The 13,677-nt window shown below is 32.5% G+C and overlaps 1 protein-coding gene across 1 annotated transcript; it reads left to right on the forward strand.

Moving 5' to 3' along the window:
* Positions 1-503: 503 nt before the first annotated feature.
* On the forward strand, positions 504-8,882 carry LOC133180661 (CARD- and ANK-domain containing inflammasome adapter protein-like). Its single transcript, XM_061315132.1, has 6 exons — positions 504-519; positions 907-960; positions 1,575-1,601; positions 2,221-2,244; positions 2,412-5,798; positions 8,770-8,882. Exons 1-6 carry the CDS (start codon positions 504-506, stop codon positions 8,880-8,882), a joined length of 3,621 nt encoding a protein of 1,206 aa, XP_061171116.1.
* The last annotated feature ends 4,795 nt before the right edge of the window (positions 8,883-13,677 follow it).

Below are 13,677 nucleotides of genomic sequence, written 5' to 3' on the forward strand. Positions count from 1 at the left end.
ATTGTGCGTTACACCATGCTCAATATAGCAAAAGCTTTGGCATTCATACGCCATATTATTATACCTCATTATATTTATTCTACACAACGCGTTATCTGATTGGTTCTAGATTATCACGTGATCGGGCCATAAAACTTCACATTTCACGGTCGTCGGCATGCTTTTCATCATATTTCCCCGCTTCGGATACCTAGTGCATTTTCCCGTAATAGTTATCGTTCGTTGAAAGAAAACTCCCGAGAGTAGTAGACGTACGTCACAATAGCCTGGTTTACGTTACAAAATTGATGATAAGTAATGCGTCAAAGAGTTTCAGTAATTTTCGTTAAAAATGATAGTGAATTTGCGAGTAGTGCCGAATTTGAAAGTTTATGTTTATTTCAAAGTTTTTGCTTGTTTCGGTATAATAAACAATTCATTGCATGAATGTTCGGGAAGTATCAAGATTTATTCAGTTTGTTTAAAAATACCAAATTTATGCAATTCAAATTTAGTGTACAGACATGTCCGCCTCAGAAGGTGGAAAGTGCTGCACTGTATGCGTAAATTCAGTTTACGGGCGAAATGCTTGACTTATATTGCACTCTTCTAAACAAAATTTCTGACTTTAATATTTTTCAAAATAGTCTAAGTCTTAATCGGAGATTTTTGTTTTGTTTTATTTTACAAAACATAAGTAAATAGCTTAGTTTATCAATACTTTTAATTCTACTTATTTTTTCCTTTGTCTACACTATTGTACGAGCACAATATATTTACAAGAGTTATGACCCTGATGTGATGCGGGGAGAAAGAGCTCTTATTTGAAAAATGTTCAGATATATGTCTATGTAAATGATATACAATGTTCAAACACAAAGAATTTGATACATGCAATAAATAATGTTGGTACCTTTTTTGGAACAGATTCACTGGCTTCAGATGTAGAACAGCGGAAAGAAGAAATAAACGAACTGAAACGTAAGTCGTCAATCTAAACTTCGAGTTAAACATTACCATTTAACATTTGACTTAGAAATTAGGTGTACAATATGTAGATTTGTGTTCCCCTTTGTAATGTTTGTTTTTAATTGGAGCACCGATCTGCGGGTACGCTGTAGTGATCAATCTGTCTATCCATCTCTCTAATAATTTTGCGTAAAATCTTTGTCCGGAGGACATTTTCTCTCCCCTTGGCAAAGTCCTGCTAGAACGTCAGCACACAGTGTCTATGAATAAAGAGTGTGCAATGACTGTGAACAAAAATTCTTTCGAAGCTCTAGATGAGAGTAAAATCATTGTTACAAGCATGCTTCTTCCCTCGTTGTCCAGTTTGGCTTATACTCTAACCATAGAGTGCTTGTAGTTTGATGGTTTGCAATGAACCGATTTTCTTGATGTGAGGTCAAGGGCATTGTAGATCACTGTATAAAATCTTTGTCTAAAGTATATATTTTGCCAACAGCCCGATCTGCTCATTCTTCATCCATTTAATACCTGCTTGTAGAGGGTGAATATTATACTCAATTAAACTCAAATTAGTATATAATGTATTTATATTTTTTGTTAAATTTGTTCAACTTTGCTCATTTCAGGTAAAGTAGAAAGCATTGAAACTATCGGTAAGTTCAATTCTTATTTAGAAACAAAAACTGATATTATTTCAAAATTATTTGCGATTCTTAATTTCCATTAAGAGTATAAAAAATTATCATTTTTGCTTCCTGAATTAACAAACTGTTCAGAACCAAAACAGTTCATTATATTCAAATAATACTTTACTTTGAATTCCTATCTCCTGCGAGCTCATGCCGACAAGCATCATCATCATGCAGAATCAGAACAGTGGGTGCTTTTACGCTCTTGGATATTATTTTATATATTATTTCTTATTTCCTTTGTACGAGTAAAGTATTTTTCAGTAAACATTTCTGTTACAATGTAAGTAGCAGCCATAAGGAAAAGACTGTTTGACAATGAAATATAACTGAATGAATGTTAAAAAGTTTTCAAGGCATATTAAACCCTACTGCAAAAAAAACAGAGAGAGGAATAAAGGATAAACATTTGAATGAAAGTTTGTTTCCCACTTCGCTGAATTTAAATGTCTCACTCGACGTATTAAAGACTATATTAAACTTGTAATTGAACAGAATATTTAAATCATAAGAAATAATTGAGCAGAATTATAAAATCATAAGAGATAACCATTAAAAATAAAAATATATGTTTTCTTTTTAGATATGAGTATCAAAGCAAAGATAGGTAAGGGTTTGATTTTTATTATTTTGAATTTTATTTTAATACATGTACATACAAAAAGGAGCTTTTTAAAATATCAAAACTTAACAGACAGAAAGTCTGTTTTTGTAAAAGTTTGGCTTATTTGACCTGATACTAGTAAACCAATCTGAACGTTTTTCTTTATTTAGATACAACGAGAGTTGCTTTGGAACGTCAAGAACGTCAGATCAGTAATGTATTCGTTCACACACGTGCAATGAAGAGAGTGTTTGATATTCTAGACACAAATAGGTACGTTGTTATCAAAGGTAACCTGGGAGCCGGAAAGACCACGATTGCCATGCACGTCCTAACAGAATTACAGAAGAAAGGAATGGCTCCACTACAAGTGACTACGGTTCAAGATTTATATGGATCCGTTTCACCATTTTCAAACGTCGCTTTATTTTTAGATAATTTATTTGGAGAGTTCATATTGTCAAATGAAATAGATAACTTTGACTCAAAATTACATTTAATTAGGGCAATTTGCAGTAATGACAACACTGTCAAGGGAAACGTTTTGATTGTAACAATTAGGAGTGATATCTACAATGAAGCAGCGGATAAGCGTTCAATCGGAGATTCATTTTTTACAAATTCTGTGGTTGATATATCTAATGGAGATTTTCAACTCCAAAATTTAGAAATGATTGAATTCTTCACAAAGTATGGTCTTGATAAATTGCTAAAATCCAATACTACGTTGGATATTGTTAAGATTGGGAATACATTTGGAATCCCCCAATGTTGCAGACTTTTGAAGAACAATCCTACTCTTTCTGAAGACATCTTTGGTTTCTTGAAGGATCCAATTCAAAGCTTAGAAATGTATCTTAAAAACATTTTAGATAGAAAGGAATGCAAAACAGCAGTTTTAGTCTATATTCTTCTTTGTGGGGGAAGTGTGGAAGAAAAGGTTTTGCAAACAGCACTACAAGACGTACCTAGAAAAAACAAAGCACTTGAAATTATTGGAGCCAAAAACTCAACCTTAATGGATTTTCAAAATTCTATTTATCATTATCGTGATTCCTTGATGACCTACGACACCATTGAAGAAAAATATAAATTTAGTCATAGCTCAGTACAAGAGAGTTTATTCAAATGTCTAGTCAATTTTTACCCAAAGGAAATTATCAAGAGTTGTGATCATGTCCTTCTAGAGAGGTTAACAACCTGTAAGAATCTGTCCTGGAATTCTGTTGTAATCACAGAAGAATTTTTTCAAGACATAATTAAAAGATTGCTGGAAATGTTAGAAGAAATGTCAATTTCTGCATTTCGGACAATCTCTCGTCTACAAATATGGAAAGATGAGAAGATTTTGTTTGAGTGTGAAAAAAATCAAACCTTGTTAAATGGAATCAAACAAAATACTGATAGTTGTGGGCAAACAATGTTAGTTCATTTTTGTGTATCTGGTAACATTAGATGGGTTAAGTATCTATTGCTCTCATCTTCTCAGGAGCAAAGATATATGTCTTTAAATGAAGCTTGTGCTCACAATCAGAAGGATATTGTTGACTTGATTCTAACTACTGATGTTAATTATGACTTAAAAACTTGCTTTCATGCTGTGCAAAGTGGAGATCTGGATATGCTGTATCGATTTACTGACACTGTAGACCTTAATGAAAAAACATTTTCTAATCATTTTAGATGGAATCAAATAGAATGTGGTTTACTACACGAGATTTGCTTTTTTGGCCAAAATGATTTAATACAGCCAGTTCTAGCACGTTACCCACATTTATTTGATGTGCAAAATGATCAGGGCGAGAACGCTCTACATTCCGTTGCCTTTGCTGGGGATGAAACAATCTTTAAAAATATGATTAAGAGTGGTTGTGACCCTTACAGTAGGTCTAATCATGGTTCCACGGTGCTCCACTATGCGTGTCAAAACGGCAAACTGAACATGGTCAGGTATATTTGTGACACTTTTCCAAATTTACTTTCTCCGGATTATAATGACAACGAAGGTAGGTCTCCTTTACACTGGTCAGCTGAATCAGGAAACATAGAAGTGTATGAATATTTCATAGAAAAGGGTGTAGAGCAAACATTCACTGATGGTCAGAGTACACCATTACACGAAGCTTGTAAAACGGGAAAACTAGATATGTGTAAGTTCTTAGTCATTACTTATCCTCAATTAATAGACCTCAAAGACAATAATGGAGAGAATGCCTTATATGCTGCAGCATGTATGGGTAACATTGAATTATTCAATTTCCTGTTGGGAAAAGGCTTCGATATCGAAACTAAAAGAAATGATGGGAAAACTGTGCTTCACCAATGTTGTATGAACGGAAATTTAGATATGTGTATGTTCTTAGTCAATACTTATCCTCATTTACTAGATATCAAAGACAATGATGGAGAGAATGTCTTACATGCTGCAGCTTGGGAAGGTAACATTGATTTACTCAAATTTCTGTTGGAAAAATCTTTTGATATCAATAGTACAAGAAATGATGGGAAAAATCTGCTACATATGTGTTGCATGAACGGACAACTGGACATGTGTAAATACCTTGTCAGCACTCATCCTCATTTACTTCATGTTAAGGATACTGATGGAAATAATGCCTTACATGATGCAGCCTCGGGTGGAAACATTGATTTATTTAAGTTTCTGTTGGAAAAAGGCTTTGATTTCAAAGTTTCCGCAAATGATGGGAAAACTGTACTTCACATATGCTGTATGAACGGTAAACTAGATATGTGTAAGTACTTAGTCAACACTTATCCTCCTTTACTAGATGCCAAGGATGACTATGGGGGAAATGCCTTACATGCCGCAGCCTGGGGTGGAAACATTGATTTATTCACCTTTCTCTTGGGAAAAGGCTTTGACATCAAAGTCAACGCAAATGACGGTAAAAATGTAATTCTTTTATGTTGTATGAACGGAAACCTGGAAATGTTTAAGTACTTGGTCAACAAATATCCTCATTTATTATATATCAAGGATACTGATGGAAATAATGCCTTACATGCCGCAGCCTGGGGTGGGAACATTGATTTATTCAAGTTTCTGTTGGGAAAAGGCTTTGACATCAAAGTCTCCGCAAATGATGGGAAAACTGTGCTTCACATATGTTGTTTAAACGGACAACTAGATATGTGTAAGTACTTGGTCAACACCTATCCTCATTTACTAGATGTCAAAGACAAGGACGGAATGAATATCTTACACGATGCTGCCCGCGGAGGCAACCTTGCTATGCTAAAGTTCGTGTTGGAAAAAGGTTTTGATATCAAAACCAAAAGAGGCGACGGGAAAACTGTGCTCCACTTTTGTTGTTCGAATGGAAAACTAGATATGTGTAAGTATCTAATGGAAAATTATTCTCATCTATTATACATCAAGGATAGCATTGGAATGAATGTTTTACATTCGGCAGCTTGGGGTGGTAACATTGATTTATTCACCCTCCTGTTGGATAAAGGTTTTGATATCAAAACCACAGGAGGCGACGGGAAAACTGTGCTCCACTTATGTTGTATGAATGGAAAACTAGAGATGTGTAAGTACTTAGTGAACACTTATCCTCATTTACTTCATATCAAGGACAATAAGGGTAACAATGCGTTATATGATGCATCCTGGGGTGGAAACATTGATTTATTCAATTTCCTATTAAGAGAAGGCTTTAAAATTCAAACTACAAGAAATGATGGGAAAACTGTGTTACATCTGTGTTGTATGAACGGAAAATTGGATATGTGTAAATACCTAGTAAACGCCTTTCCTCATTTATTGAATGTCAAAGACATATATCATCGAACAGCATTAAATCTTGCCCATCTGCATAAATCCAATTGTGTATCAAATTTTCTAGAGAGCGCCGTTTCTAAATCCCAAAGAGGACAAAAGCGGAAAGAAATGCATCTTTAAATGTTGCATGCAAAAGAAATGGTTATTTATTTTCATTTTCATTTTTTTTTTACTTAGGAAGAGGTTCTGGGAAAAACAAATTATATCAAACATTTTGATCTAAGGTTTGCATTTATTAAATATCTTTATTTTTAATAATGTTAGATTGACATTTTGCCCTGGCATGTTTTTTTTTTTATACTTACATTCTATTTTCTATATGCTTGTTCACTTCTTGTGACATCATTTTAATTCTTTCATGCAACTCTTTACCAAAAAGTTAACATGTCTTCATGCATTCAAATTGTGAGTAATTCTTGCTTCAATGTTATAATTATTGTCTAAAAAAGCTATTTGAAGTGTTTTGATATACAGTAAAACTTGTTGAATCCGGATGTTGTGCATTCCGGCATGTTGTTCAGTCCGGCGTAATATTTTAGTCCCCTGAATTTTCTTTATAATTTATGTTCAATAATTGTTGTTCAATCCGGATCTTGCCTATTCTGTAAACCGGCCGCTATTTAAAGAACTAACTGATCATAATTAGTACAAATTATCTCCTCTAATCCGGCCACTTATTTTTACCTGTGCCCGCTGGTCATTAGAGAAGTCTCGCGTGGGGTAATTATTGTCCCGTTAATGAACTATCCTGCATCGACAGTTTAGATTTTAACAAACGTGATAAAAAAAATCATTAATGGCTCAAGTAAGGCGAGGAAATTAACTCGCAAAAGAACGAGTGATAGTGATGGTTGCGTGTAGCATGTTTGCAGAAAAACTTGGAGACTTGTTCATGACCTCCTTTCTACTTTCGTTTTGCGTGCACGAAGTGCAATTCGAATTACTTCCCTTTGTGTCGCTAGTTTACAACGACCATAACGACAGAAGATTTTGGTTCAAAATTCATTAAAACATTTGAAATTAAGTGTCTAAATATTCAAACATATTACTTTTAAAAGAAAGAAGTTAATGAGGAATCTGTCCCAAACAAAATAATGTTTACGATGAGGTTTTGGGGTGTGTTTAAAACATTTAACGATTTTCAAATTTAATAAATGACCGAGAGATATTATATTTCGTTACTGAATACAAAAACTTAAACAGAAATGAAAATTCTAAAGAACAAGCAGAGTTTAAAACAACTGGAAATAGACGATTTTTTTTTCAAGTGAAACATCAAAAATGACACATTGGATCAAGTATTTATTTACCACTCTTTGATTTTTAACTTGCTATAATGGTTCAATTTTCTCCAATCCGGATGTTGTCTAATCCGGCCAAAAATTTTGGAACCACTGGTCGCCGGATTAGACAAGTTTTACTGTATATATATATATATATATATATAGAGAGAGAGAGAGAGAGAGAGAGAGAGAGAGAGAGAGAGCAAAGCTTGTTTATTTTATGTACTTATGTATAACTGTCATATTTACTCTTTTCCTAACAAGTATTGATATGAAAAGTATACTGCTAAGTAAAATATAACTTTTCAATATCTAATGCAGAAAATTTGTGTTATAAAATATCGTGAGATTCATAATAAATGATATTCTCCTTACACTGCATACATTTAATTTTTGTTATCAAAGTGTCGGATTCTGTTAACAAGACTGCAACCATCATAGTCTTTGAAACACTTAACTTAGTCCAATTTTTTTTTGCAAATAAAGTAACAAAAAAAAAAAAAAAAAAACAATTCTGTTAAAAGACAAATTATCTCAAAGTAAAACAAGGTATATAATTCTAATTGATGTAGTAATTTGCCGCATCACCTGCATTTAGTGCTTATGTCTCCCAACTTATTAGATACTCAAGAGCATACTTCTAGTACGATCTTTTTTTAATCGAGGCAGGCTACTGACAAATAAGATCATGTTACAGAGATTTCAACGACCTTGTTTAAATCAGAATTCCGTAAATTCTCTGGAAAATTAAATATCTGTAAATACCTAGTAAACACTTCTCATTTATTGAATGTCAAAGACATAAATCATCAAACGTATTTTATACCAATTGTTAGGCCCTTGTTTTTATACTGTACTAGGGTTGTCTGGTAAAATCGTGGACAAAGTGTTTTTATCGAAAGTTAATAGGCGCACCATGCTGAAATTTTCAACAAATGTTAATTTATCATAATTAAGTACATCTTTTTTTTTTTTTTTTTTTTTTTTTTTTTTTTTTTTTTTAATAAAATATAGACAACAATAAAGATTTTATTATGCATGAAAGTGCACAGAGTATGGTCCTATGGCGCACGAAAAAAAAATATCAGGGTTTCATTAAAGAATACACGAGTATTATTTCGAAATAAAAGTATTAAATAGATAACTTTGGGGTAAAAATTATCCTATTTTAAATTCACTATCTACATGTATTATGTCGTCTTTTGGAAAATTTCAAGGCAGTTGCTAAATTTTTGGCAGTTTCCCGAGCATTTGAAATGGGAAAGTGGTAAACACGATACACGAAAAATGGCGACATTTCATGACGTTGCGGCGCACCGGAGAGCATTCAGTTTGATTTTGATGTAGTTTTGATGCACTAAGAGACTTTAAATGACTACAGAAGAAAAAAAGTAAAAATATCACTAAATCTTTAGTATAGAAGTGAAATGTTTCTAGGCGGAAACTTTTTGATCGAGTCCCCACGTAGAACAAAACATACGGAGAAACAGCTACTGGCAATAGCGAAAGACGCTGTCACTGAAGACCCTAACCCTACCCTGTCGACATAAGATTGCCTTTTTAGTTGAATGATAGTGATAGTACTGTCCATAAATTACTAATAAAGCTTCAGAAGGTGTGATCGAGATTGGTTCCTCAATTGTTTATTGAGGAATAAAAGGAAACACAAGTATGTATATCAATGAAATTCACGAAATTAAGGACCCTCTATACACTAGAGGAAAATATTTTTTGGACATTGAGAAAATTATAGTGTGTAAAGGTGTAAGTATTGAGCTTATCTATCACATTTTCAATATAGGGTGCCTTGAATTTACCCCCAGGAAAAATGTTCAAAGACAATGAAGTACTGATGAACATAAATCACTGTTGTTTACTTAAGTGGGCAAAATATCTGCAAATGAAGTGTTCTATCTATTTATCTTGGCTTATTAAAGTGTTATGAATGCTTGATTTCATCAAAAATTAAGTAATAAACTGTACATTCAATTTATTTTATTCTTGATCAAAGGGCAGATCACTCTATCTGCATAAAAATACCACAAAATCAGAACTGTCTAGTGTGCAGTGTATAGAGGGCTCTTAAGTGGGGCTTATCCAACTTTCTTTTAGCAAAGAGGAAACGTGACGCTTCTTTAGATATTTTGACGTTATCATCCTTGCGCCGTAAGGCGATTCCACACGTAATATAAAATCTCATATTTTGTTTATTTGAGAATATATCGACTTGAAATTTGCTATGTATATTGATGAAGAATGTACTAAAGAGTAGTGAAAATTTTAGAACGCAGTAATGATTATTTTTCGCTCTAGACAATTTGTCCAAGATTTTACCGGACAACCCTCGTATTTGACTAAGAAATATTCCATCTATCTGATTAATACATAAGACTCTTGGTGGGTGAGTAACGGTCTGCAGGGGATGCTTACCCCTCCTAGGCTCCTGATCCTACCTCTTAAATTTTCTGGGGTCCGTGTTTTACGCCTTGTTTAGAGATTTAAAAAAAAGATTCCATTGTTTTCAAGTTTTTTTTTTTTCTCGATTGATCACTGATTTCTTCACCATTTTCATCTAGTTAATAATGGTTAAAGAGGTATCTGACCAAAAACGAAGGTGCGTGGCAGCAATTGCTTTAATATGTTTTTTTTTTTTTTTTTCAATCTTACAAGTGACGATTTTATTTATCAAAAAGGTAGCTTCAAGAATTCCTTTACTTCATTGATAACGATTTTTGAAAGATTTTATTAAAGCTTTCATAAAGTTTAAGGGAAGTCCTGAACATGCATCATATTATTAAAATATTTGTACTTAGATTTTAGAAAATTTATGGATGTCAGAAAGTAAAAATTTTATATAAAATGGGTTTAAAAGATGGTTTTGAGAGAGAAAAAAAGAATTGAAATTGTATATTTACATTTGCAAATGTTTCCCTTACAACTCTTCGATCCCAAGATACACTGTTTCAACTTAATGACATGGTGATCATGTCGATCTCAAGATACACTGCTTCACTTAATGATATGATAGAGTGATATTTTAATTTATTTTAATAAGTGAATATTATTTATTTATTTATTTCAGTCACTTAATATTCACCCATATTTTATTTTTTTTTAGTATCGCGCAATGTTTTGTTACGTTATTCGCTGAGTTTTGCGTGAACCGTTAATAAAACAACATTATTTGGTTTTTAATTTTAAATACTTATGTTCTAGAAGTTTTTACTTTCCCTGAGGGTACATAATATTATTGGCCAGTTTTAATATCCATGGTTTCGATTGGCTATAGGGACGTTTTCCCGCCGATCAACAGTCTCGTTTGAAGTCACCTTTTCGCAAGTTTTCGGTCGATACAATGATCTTGTCAGCACACACAACCTATCATTGAGTCAAATGCTGACTGACGTTTTTCATACTAATTGTTAGGCCATTATCTATACACTGAACTGTCTACGGATTTTTCCGGTTTTTGTTTCCCGATCATGACAAGGAGCACGCGGCGGGTGTGACCGGTCGGCAGGGGATGCTCACTCCTCCATGGCACCTGATCCCACCTCTAAAATTTGAGGTCCGTGTTTGCTCTGCTCCAAATTTGTATCGTTTCATTGGACTTTCGAGATTGAATACTGTTCGTTATCTTCATATTTCAATAGACATCGATAGACCGTCGAGAAAGATATACATATTTTGGCCATTCTTAATTATAAGAAAATTAATACTGAGGCAGACCTCAGGGCAGAGACTATAAGTTAACTGCTATTTCTAATTCTAATTCCTATACTTTCCGATAATTCATGCATCTTTGATTTTTAATGTTATATTATGAAGATATATATATCAACTTTATCACCGTTAACTGAAGCTTAAAGTATAAATTCTTTGAATATGTTATTAAAATACCAATTATGCAGAAGTGTATTATATAGAATATATCTGTTGTTTGATAGGATTATATCTATTTAAAACATTAGTATAACATCATCTTTTGTTCTTTTAAAACTTTCTGTTTCTTGAAAGACCAAAGGCAATCAAATAAGTTACCTGTAACTGTCCAATAAGTTAAAAATCTGTCTATTACTAAAAATAATGGACAGTATTTAATAACTTATTGGACGGCTACAGGTAAGTTATTGGGTTAAGAAAACACAACAAAGACATATACATATACATACATATATATATATATATATATATATATATATATATATATATATATATATATATATATATATATATATATATATATATATATATATATATATATATATATATATATAAAGCAATGAATCCTCCAACATGTTTCACAATGTAATGAAATATGTATTTCAAGTCACAGAAACAAAAAATGAAAGTTTGTAATTGTTCCAATAAATGATGAAATGTATTCCAACAATGAATGTCAAAACTTAGATTTGAACGAAATATCTCTGAATGCTATTGGAATTTAAGTGCACCAACAACACAACGGGAATATAACTTCTTTTTAATGCCTTCATGGCAAGAATCAATCGCTCCTTCTTCTTTCTCACTAGTACTTTGAATAATTTTGTACACTCTCTGCAGGAGCACATCTTTCATTTCTTCTTTTATAGGAATGCAAGGGTGTTCGGTCAATAGTCTTCGGCTCTTCTTCCGATTCGTTTCTGACTTCAGCGACAAAAAAGCTTATAATTTTGTTGATTTCTTTATCACTCAACACCTTGACGTCCTTAAGCATGAAAACATCAACATTGGGTACTGTGTAACATTACCTCTGTCAGTTAAAGAACAGTCACTGCCCACTTACATTTCTGCTCCGTTTTCTACGATAAGCCTCTTCTAAATCATTTAAAAATATTGTTCATTTAATTACGGAAATCTTTCTACATTCCCTTTTGCTTTATTTTTCATACTTGAAAAGCCTTGACCAAAAGTTGAGAAATATTTTTAAAAAAATCCACTTTGAGTTCGAAGTTCATTATCTTGATAATCCTAAGCTCAAAATCCAAAATATCACTTGAGAATGAAATCTGTATTATTACTAGATTGCCCATCATATCTGAATATCTTTTGCATCAAAAATATGCTTTCTCGCTCGGAAGCTTTTTAAGAAGACGTGTTTTTAACATTCAGAATCACACGAAAATGGTGTTCGAATCTCACACCTTGAGATTAAATATTCTTTTAATTAGTCAGTTATTTAAAATTAGCACTTACCTGTAACTGTCCACTAAGTTAACAATTACACTGAATGTAAGTTTCTTTTGATTGTCAGCAACCTTTACCTGAGACAGTCCAATAAGTAGACAATGCTTACTTAAGGTATGTCACTCGTCAGCTTTTTAGAAAATTTCAGGCAGAACCTCTTACTTCAAAACTATTTATCAAAATTCAATTTTCCTAACATATTTAAATGAAATAATGTAAATTGTTCAACATTCAATGAAAAAAATGCTCAAAAATTCATAGAGAACCAAGATTTATGAGGGACTATTTCTTGTGGTGAAAGGATATTTAGCAGAAAATTCTGCAAACCTGCACATTTATTAAATTTAATATCTTGGAACTTTAGCCTCACATACTTTTACTTAGAGAATATTTTCCGTTATGATATGCTAGGAATATTAAATATAGGTCTTAATTTATATTTTTATAACAAATTTTACACCTTCCCTCAACAAACTTTGCCGAGAAATGAAGATATATTAAAGAAGTCAAGATAAAATTTACACCGTTTTTGGCCTGAAAATCGCATATTTTGACCAATATTTCAAAATTTACATCACTGACCCCAACTTTTTCTTTCATTATTTAAAACTACTCGATACTTGTGACTGATCAGCACTTAAGTCGTAAAAAGTTTGATACAAGAAAATATTTATTGCCTATTTAGATTTTTGATACCCCAAATATGTTACTTTTTTAGTGCAAAAAGGTCACACAATAATTTACACGCATTAATTTGCAAGATTTGTTCAATGATAAATATTATTCAAACTATTCTACGTAAAATAAGATTATATTTATTGCCATGGTTACATATGATAAAACATGATAAGGGTTAAAGTGATTAACCAAAGAGTTAAAATTTAAGTGTAAAAAGGTCAACTTAATTGCACCGTAGCTCAGTCAGATGCACACTGACCCCCTGTTTTCTCTGCGATTTTGAGTCATACTATATGAGTACATATCCAAAATATACTTCTCAAAAAATCCTTGATATAACAAATTTCACGAGTGACATACCTTAATTAATACAATGGATGAGAAACAATTCTAAGAGAGTACATTATGAACACAATAGAGTAAATTTTTTAAGTAGGTTATAGACTGAAAACTGCCCATTCTGGACATTGAGAATGACAT

This window comes from Saccostrea echinata, unplaced genomic scaffold (assembly GCF_033153115.1).
Source record: "Saccostrea echinata isolate AGI-Se365-2 ecotype Australia unplaced genomic scaffold, CSIRO_AGI_Sech_v1 ptg000007l, whole genome shotgun sequence".
In the NCBI taxonomy this organism is placed as follows: domain Eukaryota; kingdom Metazoa; phylum Mollusca; class Bivalvia; order Ostreida; family Ostreidae; genus Saccostrea; species Saccostrea echinata.